Source organism: Phasianus colchicus, chromosome 3, assembly GCF_987193195.1.
Source record: "Phasianus colchicus chromosome 3, bPhaCol1.hap1.1, whole genome shotgun sequence".
NCBI lineage: Eukaryota > Metazoa > Chordata > Aves > Galliformes > Phasianidae > Phasianus > Phasianus colchicus.
In genome coordinates this window covers 13,885,874-13,909,965 of record NC_143438.1, presented here as the reverse complement: position 1 = coordinate 13,909,965, position 24,092 = coordinate 13,885,874, and the positions used below count along the sequence as shown (strand labels likewise).

The following is a 24,092-nucleotide window of genomic DNA, read 5'->3' as shown; positions in this document are numbered from 1 at the left end:
ACCGGTTAATTTATCAGTCACACCACTGTCTATGATTTAATCATCAGTACTTCTAAAAGTGATTCACTTAAATCAAACGTTATTAATCATATTTAAGAATTAATTTGAGAATGCAGAAAGTTTGCAAAATTTGCAGTCCTAACTCTGGAAGCTGTGGCATTAATTAACATAATGAAATTATACTTTTCTAATAGAGAAAACTTTCTGTGACTTTTTCCATATCCTGAGATGCATAATTTAGTTGTAAAAATGTAGATCTGGAGCCAAAGCAAACTATAAAATATCTGCAGCAAAGTTAAGCATTTGAAATAGGAAAGAGTGATTGTTTTTAATTGCACAGGGGTCTTACCACATTAGAATGCTAAGTGGTTCCCTCTGAAATAGTATTTCATCAGTTGTAAAATGTTAAAACTGTTGAACAGAAGAAACAATAAAACCTTAACAATAATTATTCTTTTTCTCTAAAAAGCTTAGATGATGATGCCGTTCATTAAAATGAGGAAAATTTGCATATGATTTAATCTGATTACTTGCTCTAATTTCCCTTAAATTCTTCCTTTTTAAAATAGGAGCCAGTAACACAGCAGATACTTTATTCCAAGAAGTGCTGGGCCGCAAGGATAAAGCTGATTCAACAAGAAATGCACTCAATGTTCTTCAGCGTTTTAAGTTTCTTTTCAACCTCCCATTGAATATAGAAAGAAATATCCAGAAGGTATAAACCTTTAAAAATACTTCTCTCTCTGCTGAAATTACTGTTACCTTTTAACAAATGTTTTTATTTGTTTTTTATTGTTGTTTTTAAGGGTGATTATGATGTGGTTATTAATGACTACGAAAAAGCCAAGTCGCTCTTCGGAAAGACAGAGGTTCAAGTGTTCAAAAAATGTAAGATATGTATTATATTACTTCTGTTTCTTCTCAACATATAAGCTAAAAAGCACATAGTAGTTTAAAGAGACCTGTGATTTGAATCCTTAAAAGTTATGTATATATAGGAACAATTAAACAATATTTCTAGCAGATCTTCTAAGCAAGGTATATTCTTCAAAGTATGAAATCACAGCCAAATTTACTTATTAAGACTGGATATTTGGGGGGGAGAAAAAAGAGTTACAATGACTAAAAATGGGACTGTGAATAGTTCTGACATACTGTTGGAAAGATTTCAAAGTATGATCTTTTTTTCATAGATCTGTTGTATATGAAAATGTCAGGTATATGTTTTAAAATTTTTTCCATAATAAATCCAAAAGTGTCTGATGTCCTAGAAAAATAATGTGATTTTCAGTTCATGCTACTGCTGAAGACGCTGATCAGATTTATTTCCTCTCCTCACTCCTAGATTATGCTGAAGTTGAAACCAGAATAGAAGCTTTAAGAGAACTTCTGTTGGATAAACTCCTTGAAACTCCATCAACACTGCATGATCAGAAACGTTATATAAGGTAATCATTCAGCTTTTGTCTTCTTCAGATTTATGGCGTTAGATGTATATTTTAATGTTTCCTAAATAGGGTAGTGACTATTTTTATGAGAGTTTGACTACTGATTCTATAGCTGAAAGTAGATTATGTCATGATTTTATGAATATATAATGATATTAGATTGATGTTTGATTGTTTATGGAGTGATTGAGATTGTAATTTTTAAAAATCATGAAGGTATGTTTAGATTCATTGCTTCTTCTAAATCATCTCATTGTAAGTTATGTATGAAATGATCACTTACAAGGTGCAGATCTCAAAACAGACTGCATATTAACTTGTACTACATTTCAGCTTGGTGTTGAAATTGCATCGTTTTACGTCAGATAATAGAAAGGTTTTAATCCAGACTTGAGTTTAAATTTGGTTTTGACTCTTTTACTATTCATTCTAAATAATGAATTTCCTTTATGATTCATGAATGTTTACCAGTTCCCTAGTTTTCATTAAAATTCCTATATTTGCTCTCATTCTGAAAAGTTATGTCCAAGCCAATGGTAGGAATACTAACATGAGTTGGTTGGACCTTCTCCTACTGGTCAATCTTAGCCTGCTTTACAATCCTTGGAGACAGAATTTAGAGTGTTCTGAAACATTGATGAGTTTACTTGGAAGCTTTTGAGCCCTGAGTGTTAGTAGGACTCCGAGCGTGGCTTGGTATTCTCAGTGATTTTTTCACTTATCTTAAAAGATGTAGACCAAATGCAATGTGCATGTGGCATTCTTAGAAATCTGACACCCGTGTGAAGTCTTCAGTGCTTTTTGCGCTCACCCAGCCCAATTTCACAGGCAAGGAGCACTGGAGTCTTCTGCCCTTTTACTTTATATTAGTTTATGAGGACAGTGACCAGTGTGCAATTAGGTAGAGTCCTTCTCATTCTTCTAGGTGCCGTGTAAATATTGCATATTTGTTAGAGTTACGTTTTAAGATGAATAGTGTTAAACATCTGTGTGTCTTGAAAGAGTCTACTGTTTCTTTCTATTTCAGACATGAAAACCTTAAAAATAACTTATTTATCTAAGCCAAGTCTTACAAACTCATCTGCAGATTCTTTGGAAGAATGATTTGTATATGCTTCTGTGCATGTTTTTTGTTTTGTTCTGTTTTTTAAGGGTTTTTTTCAGCCCCTTATCTTGAGATTTATCGAGTCTGTGAGACTATCCCTGTCTACATTAAAACAAACTTTGTTACTGTAACCAGATGTATTCCAACTGTAGAACAGTATAATTCAGGAGAGCAAGAAGTACACAAATCTGAAATAATTTTGTGATTAAAAATTTTTAAAAGCCTAACATAAAAATCCATTAGATTAAATTCACTAGTCTAGTTATGCTGATGTGATTATTCTAGTGTAAGTTTCCTGGATGCAAGGTGTGAAGAAAGTTTATGTGTGAGCACCTCGGTTAAATGAAGATTTAAAAAACCCTAATTGTAAAAAATTTGCATAGAAACTGCTGCTTTTTAGAGGTTTTTTCCTTCCTTGATGTGTTCCTTTTGCATGTCTCCAATATCTAAGACAGGGCAAGATCTGAAATACTGTGCTCTTACCGATCCTCAGATATTCAATGTATACATCTTTATGTGTATAGACGTGTACATATGCGTGTGTGTGCATATATATGTATACAGACTTCATGATTAAGCTTCAGTCCATATTTTCCCCTTATTTTTACTGCATTCTTTACACTGGTAATTTTTTTATACTTTTCAGAAACTGTTTAACATATCACGGAACAAGCAAGGAGATGCATTATTTCCAATGCTAGTGGTATTCTTTTTTTTTTTTTTTTAAACTTTGTATCTAAACAATGACTGAAGTCCCCCTAAATGTTGAGGAAAGACTTGAGCTCATAGTTTATAAATACCACCCTGTCAAAATGGTTGGTTGTGTAATGTTCCCATCTATCCCACCAGTTGTACTTTGATAGTTTATTTTGTTTGTGAGAGTACTGCAGACAAGGAAGATGAATTTTTGCAATGCAGTCCTAATTAACTTTAGGCATTATTATAGTAACATCACTTCTGTGAAGGAGTTAAACCTTCACTGCACTGCTTAAGAGAAGTTAGTGTACTTCATCTTGAGCGTCTTGAATTTTTGAATTTGTCCTGTGTCTCTTTAATGCAGAATATAATGGAGCACATCAAATAGTAGAGCAGCTACTGCTTTTTTGAAAATACTCTTTTGACAGTACTGTAGTCACGTAGTCATGAATGCCATACATTAGATTATACTGCTTCTGTGTTCTCTTAGGAATCAAAACAGCTGACTTGTGATACTCATCTCTCCACAAAGACAGAATGTTTGAGTTTTTTTACTTTCAGTAATTAAAAACCCCTGTCAGACAGCACAGAATGGTTGAGGTTGGGAGACCATCTGGTCCAACCACTGCCCAAGCAGAGACAGCCTCTGGGCTGCCTGGAACCATGTCCAGATGGCTTTGGAGCATCTCCAAGGAGGGAAGCTCCACAGCCTCTCTGGGCAACCTGTTCATCCTTTTCATCACTCTATATACATAGAAGATAATATATGGCAGCAGCTCCAAAAGTAATGACTCCTGGTTTTCGTGTTGACCTGTGGCTTCAGAAGCAGATGTTGATGGTATGGCAATCCCACCAATACTCTATTTATTGCCATAAGACAGAGGGCAACAGAGAGGCAGTGTGACAGAATGGTACTTGACATGGAAGTGGGCATGAAAGCATGAAGTAAAGGTGTGTCATTAGGTTCCTCCATATGGGAAAAAATGTCGCTCACTGACATTCATTGATGTTCCTGAGCGTTTCTGGAGAGCAAACAGTGGATGTGAGCACAGTGAGGCAGTGGGAGATGCATTTCAGCAGTGGTGACAGTGAGTCACCTCTGCTGGGACGGATTTTTGAGAGCGCAGCATGCAGGCTCTTGTTTATTACTGGTGAAAATGCATAGCTAATGGTGGTAACTGTGTTGAAAAACAGTGTTATGTAGATGAGAATTTGCTCTTTGTAGCTGCTGTAGTTTCCATGGAAATAAACAGGAGAGGCATTACTTTTGGAGCAACCTGTGTATGTGAGTGTGTGTGTATATATATATACATATAAAATACACTACTACAGTGTGTGCGCATCCAATGGAAAATAAAAAAACCACAACCAGAAGCTTAGTTTACATTTGCTTGTGCACATCCGTGCTAGGATTAATGAGCCACCAAAAATTAATTCCTTCTGTACTTGCCTGTTCCAACTGAGACATGCAGAGTGGGGAGCAAAATACCATATTTTATATGCTTGAGATGTCATCAGTGGTTTCAAGTGAAACATGAAATACTGATCTGCAACTTTGACAGATAAAGGTCTTGGTTACCAGAGAACACTTCTAGAGGCACAACAGAAAATACATATTAATCTGATATTCAGTATATATGCTTTTGTTTATTATTATAAGGGTTTTTTGCTGAAATTTTGCTTCACTAAATTAGGAAGCGAGAATGCAAAGTTTGCGTTTGCATTGGGTACAAGTTCTTGAATTTTTAAAATTATACATCTGTGTGTATATATGTGTATAAATATATATAAAGATATTTCTGTTTTAATGAGGCCTTTAGTGTGTCAAGTCAGAGCTGTGATTTTTGGACTGGATTTTACAGATATCTTTCTGATCTTCATGCGCCTGGGGACCCTGCTTGGCAGTGCATTGGTGCTCAGCATCAGTGGATTCTACAGCTCATGCACAACTGTAAGGAGAGCTATGTTAAAGAGCAAAAAGGCAAGGATATGTTTTTATTATATATATGTGTTTGACACTTAGGAATTTGGCATTGCCTTTTCTTTGACAAGTTATAGTGTGTGAATGATACTTTTTTTTTTGTTCTCTGCTTAATTTTGATAGCTTTTCACAAAGCTAAATACTGATTTTTTTTTTCTTTATTATAAAAAGAAAGTATCTGTTGGAATTTTGTTTTTGTTTAACTTAGAACTTGTAAGTTTCTTAAATGGGAAAAGCATTACATTTCAATCATTATCTTAGGTTTACTGTCCTCTAGAAATACTACTAGTAGGTCACATTAAATCCACTATTTATATTTCTTCTTCGTACAGTATGCTGGTAGTGTATGGTTATGGAGGACATTGAAGTACCATATGTCGAATTATTATTTCTTGATGTGCAGTAAACACAGGGTTCTCTTATTCTTTTTTACCAGTGCAGTTTGAAAACTGTTTCTTCTTGTTCAGGCACAGACCTGTGAGATTATCTTAAGCATTCAGTTTGTCCATTTTACATTAAGAGCTATATGAATACTTAGTTGTATTCTGTCTAGTTTTGCCATTGTTGTTCCTTGGAAAAATGCACCCTAATAGACGTTTTACAGGTGTGGCAGCAGTTGAGCTACCAGTCATAGTCCATCACATCTTTGTATTTTCAAAAGGGAATAGGCAGGAGACTACCTGGTGTTTCTAGTAGTAAAATTTATAACCTGGATTACAAAGTGAAAATACTGTGTTGTTTCTCAAGAAGTCTTAACAAGTTTGCTGATATTCCTGAAATGAGTATGCTTATTGGAATCTGAGTTGGCTTGTAGGTAATTCCCATGTTTAGTTTTGTCGCTGTGTATCCCAAACCAAAAAAGGTGTTCTCTTCTGAGAAGCTCAAGAATTTTACTTAGAGCTGTGGCAGATAAGTGCTGTGAAATTAATTGCTGCAGGATGCTTATGCTTTCTTCTTAAGCAGAGATTATGACTTCAGGTGTAGGGTTCACAGGGTGCTTAATGTGACAGTAATGTCAGTAAGTTGTAGTTTACAGTATACATGTACTTTTTGCTATAAAACGTTACTGAGTGCTGTGGGACCAGTTGGAAGGCTAGGCTGATTTATTGTACTTCTAGTTAAAATCCAGAATGTTTCCAAAACCTCACCATCTCTCATTCTTCTCAAAAAACTGAGAGACCTAACCCTGCAGTATATATCTGTCAAGGGCAAAATTCACTAATGAAAATGGCCACTGTTGATGATTCTAAGCTTTCTTTTTCTCCTTTCAGTTGCAAAACATTATATAGAAATCTCTTAGCTTCTTAACAAGAAAAAATAGGGGCACAAAAATGTTAAATACTTGCAACTTCTTTGTTGTAGTAGTCTACATAATGTTGATATGCATGCTCCAGTAATTAATCAAAAAATGGACCTTAATTCCTTGGCTTGTCTTGAAAATCTCAACCTTCTTGGTGTTTTTCTTGCAACAATTCTGCTTACCTCAGCCTTAATATCAAAGGAACTTCTTATGTTAGCAGCTTTGTTTGGCTCACAGATGGAGGAATTTGCATAACTTGTCTGCCCAGTAAATGCATGTATGAATAGTTAATATTTGCGTGAAAAAAATGCTAATATAGTATAACTTTTTTAAAAAAGAGCTAGCACCGTTTAAATAGTTTCCTTTCATCCTTTTCTATGGTCCTTAGTGATGTAGTTTTTGCACACATTGCAAAACACTCAAAAATAGATCCTGGTTCATGGTATTCCCCATTCAGTATCTATTTGAGCAGAGGAAAGTTGCTGATCTTGGTTTCTTCTTTCCATGGATCTTTAATTTTAACATCCATCAGAGGGGAGAAGGCAAAGAGGAAACTTGGAAGAGTTGGTATCAACTGCCAAGTAGAACAGTGCTGACTGTTGTGATCTGGGACATGGAATTTATTTTCATCTACTTTCACTGATGTATAATTTTCTAGAAGGAAAAGACTGTTTTTTCACTCAGATGTCAAATTTGTTTCACATGTCTTTGAGGACTCAAATCAATTTGAAATCAGAAATGGGCTTTATATATTTATAAACTCAGAAGTTGTTTTTAAGAGATAACAGTAGAAAATTTTCAGGCTAGCCTCCTCCTTAAAACACGCTTCCAGAAAAGGTTTTGTACATTGAGCATTTGAAGGAGGAGGTAGATCATAATGTTGACAGTGTCTTGAGAAACGCATTAGATATTTTTCTAGGTTTCTCTCCTCAACATGAATAATGCACTTTATTTCTAAAAGATGGTGTATGCTAGAATATGTGACTATTTCCACCTTGAACATACCAACAGTTGTGGCTGATATTAGCTGTTTTTCTGTGGTTCAAGCTGGCTGAATCAAAACTCTTCAGCGGAGTAACAGATTGTATCTATTTATGCATTTGTATGCATATGTTGTTTTATTTTTCAGCTTTCAGTTGAGTTTGTGCCAAATAAATTTGCTGCTGACTTACTAGTTTTCAAAGCAGACCAGAGCTCTAAGTTGTTACACATGAACTTGAATTTTACTACCTGAAATGGATTTGGAATTAGACAAGAACCTTTGCTTTTCTTGCCTGGAGAAGTCTTCTATTAACATTCCTGGCCAGAGTTTAGTAGCGAATTGTGAGACACCAAAAGTTCTCGAAGAATTTATTTGTGGGTCATGATGCACTTGGGAAGGGATGGCTACCATTGCAATTATTTCCTAAATAGGCTAAAAACCAAAACTAAGTGCATTCTAAAGAGAACTCAGTCCAAATATACTCATCGATAACAAGCTAACAATGCATTCCATGTTATTTACACACTACCAGGAGGATGATCATTGTGACTTAATACATAGTTTTTTCATTCACAGAAATAGGATCTACTCCTATCTTCTCAAAGAGATTGTGTCAGCGTATCATCTTGTCTGAGCCACTGGTAATGACAGTCAAGACAAAGCTCCAATATTGACAAGAAATAAATTCACTTTTCTATGTCCCATGAATTCATTACCTTTGTCTGATGACTGCCCTCTTGTTAATGGCTATATTTTCAAGGCTGTCCCAAGCAAAGGTAGGGAGTGGAGTGAGCTGACATATGCTGAGACAGTTGAAAGTGGTGACAGGAAACTGCAAATTAGATTTAAAATATATATGTAGATACCAGAATAAAATAAATAGAAATATACTTAAATCTCTAACTGTAAATCTTTCACACTCAGTAGTACTCTCATATGTAAAATAAGAATAGAACAGCCGCTGTTTCTCTGCTATTAGAAATTAACTCCATTTTGTAGAAAATGCTTACAGCTGTAGGCATGAGAACTATCGTAACAGAGTACAATCTCTAATGAACTTAACATAAGAAAATGTTGCAAATTTACAGTGCTGTAATGGTCTTGGTGATCACTGCTGGAATTTGTTTCTGGTGTTAGCAGAAGTCCCGTGTGTTTCAAATTCTGTTTTTAGTTAATCAGTTAATCCAGCTTGTTCCAGTGTTACATCCAAAACTTGAATGGTATATAAGGCTTTGCTAAATTTTGGCAGATAATTTGTCAGCATGTCTCTAAGACTAGCAACTACCAACAGCAAATTATTCAATCAGATTTTTCCTTTGATTTTAATTGACAATTACTAATTGTGAAATGCACAGCAATCTAATCGTTAGCTTATTGGTTGTGTTTATTTCAAAGGTCTAAGTGGGATGAGAATTTTAAGTCAAGTGTACAAACAATTTCATAGCTGTGTTACCATTTTGAAGAAAATTTCCCTTGAGGAATATCTGTGTATGCATATTAATATATTCTTCCCTTTCAGCCTTAAACACTACTGGTTTGATTAGTCCTGAGTTATGTGGACTTCACTACATACTCAGATATGGCAGTTGTTACTCACACATCTTTGCTTTTATTCTATCTCCTAGCCCATGTAACCATAACATACTTTCTCATTTGTGAAATAAATAATGCACACAAAAGATGCTTGTATTACAAGAAACTGTTGAAATTCAAACCCATGTGTTGCAAGGAGTGAATATGCATGTATGACAGCAGAGGAAAATTTCTTCTGCTCTGGCAAATGAGTAGCCTGGGCAAAAAGAGAGAAACCCAACAGCAAAAAGTCAGTGGAAACGTTAAGCAGTATGGGCAGTGCCTGGATCACAACACTCCGATGGTAGTGTCCATACGTAAAGCAGTCTTCTCTAATACTTAAATTCTTTCATAAGAAGCAGCTATGGACATGGGATTCAAGCAACTGCCTGGAGCTCTAGCTCTACAGATGTAGTGAAGTTTGCAAATACAAAGATTTGTATGTTTTCTACTTAATGTGCCTGTTTTGCTAATGGGATAGGTACTTGTGTTCTTTTGTTATTATTGAAACCATTTTTTCTTATTATGGCTGTGAAGTGATTTCCTGAAGCAGTGACAGAGTCCATTTATAAATCTGATTGCTATCTGCTATTGCTGCCCACTGGATGAAATAGATAAAGCTGGTTTGCTGCTTTTTACTTCATACATAATTGTTTGTTAGGGAGATGGAGACTAAAACTTTTCCTAAAAAGGAGAAAGAATATTTTTGATGGCTATGAATATAAAATTTAACATAGAGAAGCACTGTGCTCACTCAAAACAGAATTTCTAATATGTCTAGCAGAAGGTGTGTGGATGACAAACTGAATTGTGCTGGTAGTGTTTTGTGCCTTTTATTGGCTAAAGCCTGAGTTGCTTCTTCTGAGCTTTGAACTAAGATTTGGAGAAGCTTGAGGACTTTCAGTCCTGGTATCTGGATTCGAAACAGTTTCCTTCAATTAATAAATTTTATATTTGTAATTTTAAACTTTATTTGGCAATTCCCCTACTTTTTGGGCATAATTTTAGATCTTTAGTATGGTTTATGCTTTTCAGACTTGTTGGAGTACAGGAAACCTGGAGGATATAATAACGTAAAATGACATGAAAATAAATGTAAATAAATGAGGTTTAGTTGAAAATCTGCCTGGGGCACTAGGCAGCTAGCCAAAATGAATTCAAGCAGTGAGATTCATAGTGTGAGTACCAGAAAAAGAAGCTATGGAGCTTGGACCATTTCCTGTGTGGCCTGTGGTTATTGCTTAGACTTCAGTATTGGCTGGACAGGTTCCGTGATCCTGTGAGCTAAAATGGATAGGGACCTTAATTCAGTTATCTTCAAAGTGACTGAAAACATCTTCTAACTGGTCTTTTTCAGATATATGCACTAAAATTATATATAAGCTGTCAGTACCCTTAAGAAACTAAACCTATGTATGGAAACACAAAATGGCAGTGTGATCTTTCTACTGCCCTTCAGGCTGCAAAACATATAGCCTTTTGATGTTCCCAATGTGGAGGCAGTTCTTGATACTCAAGAACTATAATAGTTCAGTCGCAATGATGGGTTTTTGTTGTTCTAACTGCTGAAAGAATGCAATCTTTGCAGCACTCAGAATATTGTACAAGCAAGTTCTTTCTGTGCCAGGATAACAGCAATTAGATGTATTGTGAAGAAGGGAGATAGATACTTAAACTGCACTGGTCTGTCTTTTGTGCCACACTGAGATTCTATTCGCCACGCAATGAATGATCTATCTTTGTTAGATCAGACAGACCAGCAAGGCTTGTGTCAAAAGGGCCTTTTCAATTTGTTGTCGTAGCAGCTGGTTCTCTTCCATTGCCTTTGCTTACTGTACATCTGGAAGAAGACTTCTTGCAGCTGGGAACCATTTCGTGTCTAAACTACATCCCCTGTCCATAGCAGAAACACTCTTCTGACAGCAGATGTCAAGCAATCCCTTAATGGGTTATTAATTAAATTTTAAAAATTAATCAGAAAATTTGACGCCAGATTTGTTTTTGTCTTTTACCACCTTATCTGTAACTTCGTTGTTGTTTAGATTTTCGTTGGGAATTGCAGGGGGGCATTGCTCTTTATCCAGTACTTTAAATATTAAGAACCTATCCCACAGATTTTAAATACTGTGATTAAAAAGAAGCACATGTAGTTTAAAAGCAAAGCTGAAAAAGTGGTACCGCTGAAGCTAAAGGAAGCTGTCTATTCTCTGGCCAGAATTTTACCTTGGTGTCTTGAATCTTTTAAATCATTACACAGGAAATGAAGTAGAAGCGAACTGTTTTCAAAGTCACTGAAGATCATAGTGTCCATTGGAGCTAGTGTAGTAAAATGACATCACTTTTGTTTATACACTGAGCTTGAAGTATTTGGCTTCTGCTTCAATGTATTTTGGCCTGCGGGACTGACAATAAGGTTTACCCTTAGGTTGTGAAATACTTAGAACACCACTCAAAATAACAGTATACCAAATTGCCCTTTTTGTGGTGAATCAAAAAATGGTTTCATTCTACAGTTGGAATAACAAAGACTAGCCTTAAGATTTAAAAAAAAAAAATAAATAAAAACTGTTCATTTTTAAATGTGTTCCCAAAATGTTCTTTCCTTAAAGTGAAGCAATTTAATCTTCACACACTGCTAGTAATGCTAGTGAGAAAAGGGTTCTGAAGGAAAAAAAAGAAAAAAGAAAATGCAGTCATTCATCTGCTGAGCAGGTTAATTTTTAGGTAATTTCTTCTGCTCGCCTAATTTCTTGCCCAGACAAATTGAAATTCTCTCTGCGGCGTCCTTGAAAGGAATCTTATCCTGGTTGTGTCAGTGCAGGCTCCAGGCACCGCGTGTTTGGTCAACAAGCAACAGTGGGTGGTCAGGCTGCAGCACAGGACAAGGGCCCGCTGTGCGCAGGAAAAAATGTTCAAAGGTGTTTAAGGGTGGTAAGGAAGTCGGCCGCCCTTCTGAGCGTCCGGAGGCTATAGATCAGCCTTCCCTCACCATTGTGGCCTGTGAGAAAATTCACTCCCAGATACATAATGGATGAAAGAATACAGTAACTGTATTCACCTGGTTGCACATCTGTAGAGGCTTTTTCTTTCTTAATCTTGCTCATATACATGCTGTGTATATACATTTAGTCTGTGTAATGACTGCTGTTTGACTTGCCGTGGAAAATCACGTTGACAAATGATTCAGCCCGAGGTTGGCAGCGTGTTAAGGTTTTTGTTTGTCGCTGCAAAAAATGCTTTGTGTAATCCTCTGGTGCTCAGTCAGTATCTTCTGCAAAAAGCCTTTTAAAAACCTTCAGCTGAGTGGTATGGATGCGGCCGGGTGGCAGCCAGAGGTGGGATTCCCACAGTGCTCCGAGGTGCCCATTCCTCTGAGGTGGCTGATGGAAGCAGGCAGAGCCATGGCCTGGCAGCTCTGTGAGACCTCATTACAATTGGTTTGTAATTGTTTAGTAACACGGAAGTCAAGCTCCTTTTAAAGATTTCAATTGTTGAGCATGAAAAAGTCTTATTTGAGGCACATTTCACGCTAGTCATCTTTCACATCAAGGCTGTGGCACACTGCATGCCAGGAGCGTGCAGACAGCATGCACAGAAACTCAAGGCATGTGCATCAGCCACAGATGCATAGTGCCCTGTAGCAACTGTGGCTCTGATAAATTTGGAAGAAAGTGAAAATGTAATAAAAGAGCTCAAAACGCATTGCACTTGGATTTTGTTTTGAGATTCTTAATCTAATGACATCTTATTGCACTAGAGCAGAGAGGTCTGAAAAAAAACCACTGCTCTTTGTATCTCACACAGTATCTGAATTACTTGAATTTTATTCTACACACCTTGTGCACAAAGAATTGAAGCCCAGTAAAATTCCTTAAAAATTACAGCAGTGTTAAGGTCCTTAAAATGTATTGTTTGATCTCATGATTTTACAGTTGTAGATGTAATAAGAATTTAATAATACTTCTGGTTTGTCATGACTGTTTTGTAGGAGAGGAGAATGTAGTACACTTGTTTTTACCTGTTTCCTTGGTTAAATATATACTTGTTGTGGGAGTCAGACAGATATACTCATGTAGATGCAAAAAACAACAAAACCAAAATTTCTGTAGCTTCAAAGACGCGGTATATTTTTATAAAACAAATGTCAGCCAGGAATGTGTACGTGATATCCTAAAAGCTGTTAGCACAATAAAGAGTTAATTTCTTAAAACTTGAGATTGTTGCTATTCTATATGCAGGAGCTAAGAACGTAGAAATACCATACAAATCAAAGAAATGAAAAGCAATATATTAGTATTTGAGTAGTTCATTTAACTTTATAAATATTATTGTCTACAGTCCACACTAATATTAATTCATTGCATTACATTATGCGGCTAAGCTTAAGCTCTTGGCTCCAGAGAAGGAATGAGCCGGGTTGGGAGAAAAAGTGTTTGTAAGTCAATTCCCACTTTTTTTTTTTTTTTTAATACAAGATTTATGTGTTACTGTGTAGTCTTCAAGCGCTATCTTCTGGTCGGGTGAAAGCAAGATCAGCTTTGCTAATGTAGTCCAGATGTTTATTAGTCCTGAGGGTATATGTGCTGTTGTAGTTCCCTGCTGCTGTGTTATAGTTGCTTGTAATGCTAGACAACCAATTAAGAAATTAGTTCATGTTAAACTTTCTTTTCCTGGTACGGCTGCAAACTGATGATGTGGTTTTTCTGGTGGAACAAGAGAGTATTCTTTACGTGTTTTCTGTTCCTGGTGAATATATAGAAACCGTTTGGGCAGTGTGGGGTTGGTATAGCAGCAATACAGGGGTTTTAGGTTTTCAGCTCCCTCAGACAAATGGTTTTAATTGAACTAATCCACGTTAAGATGTTTGGGTAAGTGTATCTGTTTTTCTTAATCCTGAGGTCTAATTGGCACTGTCATTTTTAGAGACCATCTGTTTATAAGAAATTCCTCTTATTAACAAGGTGTTTGAAGGGTGAGAGCATAAATCCTATATGAAGACATCAAAGAGGGAAGCTTTAGTGTATCTTGCATTTTTCTAAATGCAGGTTTTGTGAAAAATAGGATTGTTACTTTTTGATTTAGAATATAAAATAGGAATACAAATTTACTTCCTTTTTACTAGCAATACCTCTGACAGTTCTGATTTGTCCTTGCAGAAACGTTGTGTTGTTTGTTTGTTTTTTCAACCTAATAAAATGTAGATATGTTGAATCTCAGAGTCATATTCTTATGGAAACCAAAGAACTATGGGGGACACTTAAAACTTCTCAAAATTTTCTATATTTTTCTTTTTATTCTGGATAGAATCTCTGCAAGTTATCAAATGCATAATTGCTTTTGTTTGATTGTTTTGCTTCTCAAAGCTAGAGAGAAATAAATTTGTTTTGCTTCCACTTCATTCTGCAAGGTTGCTGGAATGCTTTCTCACAAATTAATTATTACAGCATTTAAGATATGTTTTAGTAATCATATTAAATCCAAATGCAGACGTTGTGCAGATCCATGTTGTATGGACAGTTGAACAGTACTGGTTCATAATTAACTATATGCATTTGCAGCATACATTGCCTACTTTTAAAACTTCTGATAGCTTTAGTTTTTTCCTTCCTCGTTACTCTCTGGTTTTAGTTGATGCAGAACAAAGGCTTTTCCCCAGTTCTTACTGAAACTCACAGTAGAAATTGCTCATGGTGCCACTCACCCACTGCCACAGATTCCTCATAGCTGAAAACTCACTGATTTTAAAGATGCTGTAAATATAAGACAGTTGTAGTAAGTGGAGTTATACAGTCAAAGGAATGATAATGCAGACCAAAGATAGCTGGATTCACCAAGTCGATTAGAGCAGTGTGGCAGTTCTTAGCTGCAGCTAAGGAGTCAATTTGTGTTTTTATAGTATGAGCAGTGAGGAGATGAATGAAGGAGCTGACCGTTAGCCCTGTAATGACAGCGCCTCCTGGAGGCCACAGGAAATTTCTTAAAAAAACACTGATACAGGAGGAAGAATTCTTTTCAAAAACAGCTTTGCAAATTTGCAATAAGCTTCACAATGCTTAAATTGTTCTTTAAATCCCAGCTGCTGAAATAAATTGACTCGTTGTTATCTTCACCTCTATACTGCTTTGATAGCAGCATCAATTCAGAATAAATAAACTTCAAATCTGTTTCATTTTGTGTTACTCTTGAACCTATGCACAGTAAAGTTAGAGCTAGTGCTTTTACTCTGTGGCCTTCCTGTTATTTTAGGTGAGTCTAGGTATTGATACATTGCTAAAGCAATGTAAACGCAAACTCTGAGATTAATCACTCTAAAATTCATTATGAATTGTGATTAATTTCAGTGGTATGCACCGCAGTCGGTCAGATACCATTTCTGTGGTTACTTTCAAAAATGTGCCTGTAAAGTGAAATGCATAAAGCAGCAATTTAGACTTAAGGAGAAATACCAATAGTACTTTGATATTCTTAAAAAAAATAATAATCATGGTCTTCTCATTATGATATGGCTGTTTTCCAAAACATTTATTATCCTCCAAGTATCTACTTCTGTCAAGTTAGATCATTGTTTAGGGCAACGTTACAGTGATCTACATATGGACAGATATTCTAGAAAATAGAATTAGTTGAAAACAGTAACTCTGGCATCTGCAAAATATTGTGTATACATACAAGATGATTATAGCCATACACAAGAACACAGTGTTGCTAGTTTATCTGCTTCATGATGGATGGACTGTTACTATCTCCATTCCGTGCAGGTCAAATATTTGAATACTCTGCCCTTTACAACTTAACCAGCACAGGAAACCTCTACTGTCAAAAAGTATATTCAGTCATGTGCCATGAGAAAGTGTGTGTCCTGTCATTAATGTCATATAAATACATATTTATCCATGGCTTTCAAGCAATTAATTGTAGGGCCTTAGCTGTAAAAGCTGAGAGATATACAGACCAAAGAATATTTCTCACTTGATAGTATTTTTGGCTTTGTTATGAGAGTCAAAAGCAGTGTTATCATATAGCATTGATGTAGATGAACGAATGTTCTAAGTTAGCAAGATTGTTTTTGCTAGATAACTTTAGTCTTGTATCAGTTTCAAGTAAAATTAGAATTAATTTGCATTTTCTTATCATTTGATGTGAGAAATCATTATTACTGCTTTTTTTCCCTCCCTCTTTAGGCACATCATTGCTCCACTGCTCCATGCTAGACCTGGACAGTGATGTGCGTCCGTCTCCAATTGGCCATCTCAGTCAAACTGCTTCACTGAAAAGAGGCAGCAGTTTTCAGTCTGGCCGCAGTGATGGTAGGTGACTGTTCTATCTGGAAACATGTACCTGCATTTACCTATGTCCACTATGTTGCACAGTCGGAAAACAAACTGAAACCCCGAATCTGTGTGTATATTGTATAGGTTTGTTGATAACAAATCTTTCCACTCATCTTTATTAGTGTTACTGCCACAGGTTGTGTTAGATCTCTGCGAAGACAAAACTTTGGAGGTAAATTATGAAACTTCACTTTAAATGTTAAACTCATGTTTCTTCCTTCTCTTCATGTCTTAGCATTGCTTACCAAGGGTGTCTTCTGGTTTTTTGGGTTTGTTTTTTTTTTTTTTTTTTTTTGCAAGTATAAAGAAACTTGTAACTGAAATCTGCTTATTATTTCTTTTCTGCAGTACCAGAATTTTTTCTTTCATGTGCATAACCACCAACTTTTCCATTGCTGCTATTACAACTTTTGTGTGTGTTTATGATAGATCTCCTTGCATTTAGCTACTCCTGTGACTTCACATATCCAATCCTGGTTCTCTCATTCTTTAAACAATCAATGTCTTTATCAATGACATTGATGACGGAATTGAGTGCACCCTCAGCAAGTTTGCTGACGACACCAAGCTGAGTGGTATGGTTGACACAGTTGAAGGACGGGATGCCATTCAGAGGGACCTCGAGAGGCTAGAAAGGTGGGCCCGGGTGAACCTGATGAGGTTCAACACTGCAAAGTGCAGAGTTTTGCACTTGGGCCGGAGGAATCCCAGGCATCCCTACAGACTGGAAGGAGAGGTCCTTGAGAGCAGCCCTGTGGAGAAGGACCTGGGGGTCTTGGTAGACGAAAAACTTAACATGAGCCAGCAGTGTGCCCTTGCGGCTCGGAAGGCAAATGGGATCCTGGGCTCCATCAGAAGAGGGGTGGCCAGCAGGGACAGAGAGGTGATTGTTCCCCTCTACTCTGCTCTTGTGAGGCCCCATCTGGAATACTGCGTCCAGGTCTGGAGCCCCCAGTACAAGAAAGACAGGGAGCTGTTGGAGAGGGTCCAGAGGAGGGCCACAAAGATGATCAGGGGACTGGAGCACCTCCCCTATGAGGACAGGCTGAGGGAGCTGGGCTTGTTCAGCCTGGAGAAAAGAAGGCTGCGGGGTGACCTCATTGCAGCCTTTCAGTACATAAAGGGAGCCTACAAAGAGGAGGGGAATCAACTCTTTGAAAGGGTGAGTGACAGCAGGACAAGGGGAAATGGTTTTAAGCTGAGGGAAGGGAGATATAGGTTGGATGTCAGGGGGAAATTCTTTACGGAGAGAGTGGTGAGGTACTGGAACAGGCTGCCCAGGGAGGTTGTGGATGCCCCGTCCCTGGAGGTGTTCAAAGCCAGATTGGATGGGGCCCTGGGCAGTCTGGTCTAGCATTAGGTGGAATGGTGGTGGCCCTGCATGTGGCAGGGGGGTTGGAGATTCATGATCCTTGAGGTCCCTTCCAACCCTGGCAATTCTGTGATTCTGTGATTCTGTGATTCTGTAAACACAGAAGGAGAAACACAAGCACATTACTCAGTTTTAGCAACATTTCCACAACTGCTCTGTCATGAGTTTATGTCATGACTGCCTTCAGTGCAACACTGGAATCTTTTAAAAGTGACATCACAGAAGATAGAAAATGTGTATTTCACAGGAGAGGTCATTTCTTACCAAGCTGCTTGAAATTCTGAAGCACAAATTTTCAGAAAGTTCAGTTTACACGCCAGCTTGGAGAGTCACAGGGAAGGGTATTTTGATTTGAAGTTATGCATAAAGCAGTTTTTTAAAGAACTTTCCAGCTTTATTCTGTTTTGATGCTGTTCTCTCAAATCTGTGGACTTCCTTAAGTCACGTATCTGTAAATATATGATATTTTTAAGCAGAATCTCTCAAGAGCATAGAGGAAAAAATAATGAAAGAGTTGTATGTTCTTGTGCTGCCACAGTGTAACTTTAGTGAAACAATTAAATTGCATCAAGTTATGATAGAGAATGTTCATATTTCAAAGATACATGTGTGCTTAATGCAAGCAATTTGGGTTCCTATGTAGTACTTGTGTGTTTTGGAGTAGTTTCTGCAACACTAACAGTATGCATGCTATGCAAAGTAGCAAAGCAGTACAGATAATTTCGTTTCTATTCCTTAACATGAATTTTTGCATGTATCTCAGCTTAAATAGCTACATTTATTGATGGCAATTTTAATTTGACTGATTATGTTTAGCATTAGAGTCTTAATTATGGATCCGTAACCTAGATGTTCAAGCTGGAAAAGATGTCTTCAACAAGTTTAGCAGATGCCATAAACTGCAGCTTAAACTTTCTAAGGAAAGTTGTAGGATCAAAACATCATAATGCCTTACGTATCCAATCCAAAGACCTGAGTGTCAGAATATGTTGTCTCTAATTTAAGTTCTTTGCTATTTGGGTGCAGTGCTTTTTTGGAATGCTTTTTTTTTACTTTTTTTTTTTTTTTCTTACTGCATATGTAGAAAGTATTGAAAGCTTATCTGTCTTGCTGTTGTTTGTGGAGATCCAAAGCAAACAAACCTCTTCTGATATTGTGCCATTCCAAGTATATCATGATGTGCTGTCTTTTCAGGATGATTGTGCAGTATTCTGTTTTTCACCAAATTTGTATGTAGCGTTGGGTTGTGGGTTTTTGGTTTTTTCCTCATGGTTTCATTCACAGTCACTGTCCATTACAATGATTGAAGAAAGTCCTTTGAATTTGTAAGTATAGTATTAAAGTAAAATCCAGCTCTAGCTTGAGTTCAAAGATATCTGAATGATAACTATAGTTTCATCATTAGGATGTAATAGCACAAAATATAAGAGAATATATGAAAAAGTCTGCTTTAATATACATTGGAACTTTATGGAATAAAAAAAAAAAAGTGAAAATATCCTGGATTTATGGTCTGAAAGTCCTTTTGGCATTAAGTGCAGTAAGTTATTCTAACAGAAACCTGCTTTTTGCAAATATGGGACTAAAACAGCTTCTGAAATAAGCATGAATTGTGCTTCCTAGAAGAGGAAAGAATTTCATACATGAAGTAAATAATGTGCCTACAGATAGGAACGCTATTATTGGTCACAACCTTAGGTTTGCACTGGAGCCTTTGACAAAGTTGATATCATTCTAGGAGGAATTAATATCTCTGTGTTAGAACTTGGGTTTTGTTGGCATTACAGTCTTTTTCATAAATGTGGGTTTCGATGTGATTTGGCATTTTTGAATACTAATTGACAATCTCTAAAATTTTTGGCTGTGATGTGAAAGAAAATTTTACTGAACAGATGTTTTTCCATCCAGTAAGTAAGTAGACGAATAATTAATGGACCTGCACCTCTGCAGATGGATACTGCTGAAGGCATGCTGTCCTTCTGGAAGATTCAAGACCAGCTATTAACAAAATAGTGAGGCTTTGGTGATACCTAACACTATGTTATGCAGCTATTTTTGCATAACTGGTGAATTCCTGTTATGTGTAGGCAATATTATCTAGCAGATTAAAGACAAAAAATGCTTCTGCATTTCCAAAGAGTTATGTAGGATAGCATTATGTTTTTAATTTTATCATTTATAAAAGACAGACTTTATTTAAGACAAAAGAAAAAAAAAAAAAAAAGGGTGTGGGGGGAAATAACCAAAACCATTGACCTCTGAAGGTGTTGGCTTTTCTTCAGAAGTATGTTCGTTTTCCTAATGTTCTAAAGCAGACACTAGTTACTGAGGTGAAACACGTCTTTTAGCATGTAAGAATTACCTATACGTCATGGTTTGCTAAAAACATTATAACCAAGAAAATTTCAATGGAGAAGGTAGGTGGTTATAGAAAAATATTTTACATTTTCCTGTCCATATTGATTGGCATCTTTCTTCTGCCCATTTTCAGCTTTCTCTTTACCTTCCCTCCCTCATCTGAAAAAAGTTATCTGCTGCCAAACTGTAAGCTACTGTCTTTTAACAGCCAGTGTACCAGGGCTTTAAGAAGATTGGTGAACTGAGAGAATATAACAGTGTTATATGATAATTCTGATCGTGTTCTTCATTCAAGAACCTGTGCTACATTTATTGGATTCTAACAGTAATGTTGGCATCTCCCATGTTCCAGAGAAAACGTTTTACCTTACAAATGGAAACTAAAATGAGAGGTTGGCAATTTGACCCAGGCTACAATGGAAAATTCTTTGAGCTGTAAATAAAGTGATCTTCCCATTCCCATTGCTTGCCTTGATCACAAAACTATCCTAGCAGCCCCGTTTCTTTAGTATCACCACCTCATCATCTGTAATTTCTAATATCTTGATTGCTCTCATGTTACTTTACGTTTGTGTTTCGATGACAGAGGAGCGGCTGAATGGATTCTTAAGTGAATTGCATTAGATACAGAATAGGCTTTCTTTGTACAGGTGCATACTGACATAGCACTGGCACCTTGTAAGCATAAGAAAAAAGAAAAATGAATTTGTATGTGTACCAATTATGAGCATACATATGGATCAGACTGTTAATTTTTTTCCACTGAAAGGTTTTATGTAAATAATAAATAACCACTTTTGCAATATAAAACAACAGCAAGCTCATAGTATGTATTATATTATTAATGCAAAGGTTTTAGTTTTACTTTTCTCCTCCTGTTTCCTCTCTTTTAGCCTGGCGATACAAAGCACCACAGCAAGTTGTGTTTGTTGAAAAGTTGACAAAACTTGTTGTAAGTCAGCTGCCCAACTTCTGGAAGCTCTGGATTTCTTATGTGAATGGAAGTTTATTCAGTGAGGTATGGATTCTTGCATATAAATGAGTTCTAAATAACAAAATTCCATGATAGTTTTATTTGATGTATTATATTTCATTGAAAGATGCGACAGCATTGTTTTATAAACCTCTCAGATTTAAAAATAAATAAATTAAACTCTGATATGTTTGAGAGGTGCTATCTTTGGTTTATAAAAAATAGTGATCAATAAGCTACAGTAAAATACATATATTGGGATAACTTTGAGTTCTGTCTTGTGTCTGCATTCCAGATGCTGGAGTCAATATCTGTGTGGTTTCATCTCTTAATCATAACTGGCAAACTTCCCTTCTTTGATGATGTGAAAAGAAGTGCAAATTGAATGAAGGGTAGAGATGTGACGAAGATAAAGTCGTAGAGAAAATTTTTCATTTCTTTAGAATAGGAATACTCATTTCTTGAACTTTAAGAGTTTGGAGGTGAAGATAGGTTCAATACTAGAGTTGCAAAATGACCAGGTCCGGAGTGCTGGCATTCAGGCATTCTGTACAGAGAGTCTTGTCTGAAAATAGTCAGCTGCATTAGTCATCTGTGCTTCTGGTCCTTGCTCAGATTATCTCATACAGTTTCTACAGTTCTGTAAATATGATGTTACACTTCAAGTAGCAGAAGATATTAAAAAAAAAAAAAAAAAAAAAGAATGATTCATCCCATCATGTCATCATGTGACATTTTTGTGTGCACACTATTTACGGGTTTGAAAAAGATGCATAATTAACTCATTAATGGATTAATTAAATAGCTTTTGGTTTTCTGTTATTGCTAAAATTTGATCACAGGATAAGTTTCAGTTCACTTCTGGTCCTCAAGCTGTGCTGTTCCTTCTCCAGGAGAATTAGAGTATTGGGATATTTCCAAGGAGCAAGTCTGACAAAGACAAACGCACAATTTAGGCATTGTAAAATGTAGTGTTCTGTGCCTTCAACAGATGTCAAGGTGCTCATTCTCACCTTATCTACATAACTATCATTGGAAAGTCTTGTGACTGCAAGTCAGATGCTGGTAATTGAGGATCCTAGAAAACTGTGAAAACAATGTCTGCAAGCAGATGTAGTGTCAGTCAGGATACAACAAAACAGGTGGAAAACAAGCTAGTTTTGTTCAGATTGCTTTCTTTATTTATACATATGAATCTAAAGATCTATATTCCTAAAACTTTTGTTTATTGGTAACAATCTCATTTAATCTGTTGAGAATTCTTATCCTGTCATGCTTATAGTATCTTGCTGTGTTTACAATCCTAAATCATCACAGTTGCATTATTTCACTGGAAAATTATCTCTAAATTAGAACTACAGTGACAGCTATTCTGTCATTTTCCTTTTTCTCTATCAAAAGAATTGAATTTTCAAGCTATCAGTTCTATTTGTTGCCACTATCTCTTATTTACTGTAATGTTTTCATATGATAATACTCATAAGTACTATTGCCTATATAGAGGTCCTTTTAGCTACAGTGAAATAGATTCTATTCATGATCATATTTTCACTTGATAAAAATCAAAAGAAAGGTTTTACATTTACTCATAACATTGCGTGAGGGAAGTAGAATCAAGAATAAACTTTGATACTGTTGACTTTCACAAAAATTGTTCATTTCATAAGGGAAATGACAACTTTTGTATTTGATAATAGTGCTTTTGGAAATTTGATTTTACAAATTCGACTGCAAGTTATTGTGATTTTCTTTCCCTGAGTGCAATGAAAAGGAAAGCAATTTCAAGAGAAACTGAGACTTGAACTGTAAGTGAGACTGAGAAATTTTGCTCTTGAGAATGACTGCTAGTGGAAATGCAGTGACCTTACGTCCCATCAAAACATGGTTTCCATGTTATTAAAAAAAAGGGGGGGCCGGGGAGGTGGCAAAAGTAGTTTTCTTGTTAGTCTGCAAAGTGTCTGTGCTCTTCTTCTGCTGGGCCAGATTCTGAGCTTTTAAGAAATTCACCTCCATGTACTTGGCTTCTTGTGATCCATTGTTCGCATGGAAGACCAATGTTCATCCACATGTAAGACTACCTAAGTTTTTGGAAACAGGAGGAGGGACTTTGTTCTCAGTTCCTTTTGAGCATCTGCTTGCCACAAGTCACCTGAGAGGAGCAAAGAGAGTGGAGTGGTGTAACATAGAAGGTTTATTCCAGGGTACCTAGTAGTATCTGTCAGCACATCTCATTCAAGACTTGAGCCTGACATCTTTTTCTATAAGAAGCCATACAGATCTTATTTGTCTTATAAGAAATATATTTACTGTGTCACTTGTTATTTGTTGTCATTAGGGAAGCAGTCATCTTTACTGCTACTGTTTTGTGAGAAAAGTCCTGTGAAAATGCTTTGGAGGATCGTTTCAATGGACTTGAACAAATCTACAGGAAGATCCCCACTTATGAATAATAAGCTGTGTTTATTTTCTCTTGTTTGGTTTGTAGGATTTTTTGGGGAGGTTCTTTTTACTTCTGAAAGGTTAGCTTGTATGTCTTAGAATACTGTCAGTTAAAGATTTACGTGATATTTTCAACAGTTCAAAAAGTGTAGTTCTTTGAATCACTCTAGGTGAAGCAGCGTATCTGAGTAGTAACCGTTGGTCTTACCACAAAACAGTTTTGGTCTGTCTGTGCAGGAAAGATTTAAGATTGATCTTCAGCAAAACCACTAAGAAAAGAAAGATATCAAAGATTTCTGAGCTTTTTGTTGTTCTTTAATCCAGCAGCAAGAATGTGAGTTTTAATTTGATACTTGAGGTTTAAAGGAGTGCAGCTTCTTTTATTTTTAAGGCATTAGAAGAGAGAAGTGGTTATTATGTACAGCAGTAATTCTTAAGCTTTATTCTCCTTGTCTGAAACTCAACAGTTCAGCTTTAGAGTATGACAGTTTCATAGCACCTTATTTTTCAAAACTTTTAAGCTCTGTAGTTCTAT

At 36.3% G+C, this 24,092-nt stretch overlaps 1 protein-coding gene across 3 annotated transcripts in view; it reads left to right on the top strand.

Moving 5' to 3' along the window:
• Positions 1–24,092, top strand: part of EXOC2 (exocyst complex component 2) — a 131,515-nt gene that overhangs the window by 49,665 nt on the left and 57,758 nt on the right. For all 3 annotated transcript variants that reach the window (XR_016465014.1, XM_090137009.1, XM_031589285.2), the window contains exons 8-13: positions 570–715; positions 807–888; positions 1,346–1,448; positions 5,112–5,230; positions 16,266–16,391; positions 21,039–21,163. Coding sequence is in view for 2 of the 3 variants with exons in the window: in XM_090137009.1 (XP_089993135.1) it covers positions 570–715; positions 807–888; positions 1,346–1,448; positions 5,112–5,230; positions 16,266–16,391; positions 21,039–21,163 (701 nt within the window). In the remaining variant the exon portion in view is untranslated. The remainder of the gene's footprint in view (positions 1–569; positions 716–806; positions 889–1,345; positions 1,449–5,111; positions 5,231–16,265; positions 16,392–21,038; positions 21,164–24,092) is intronic.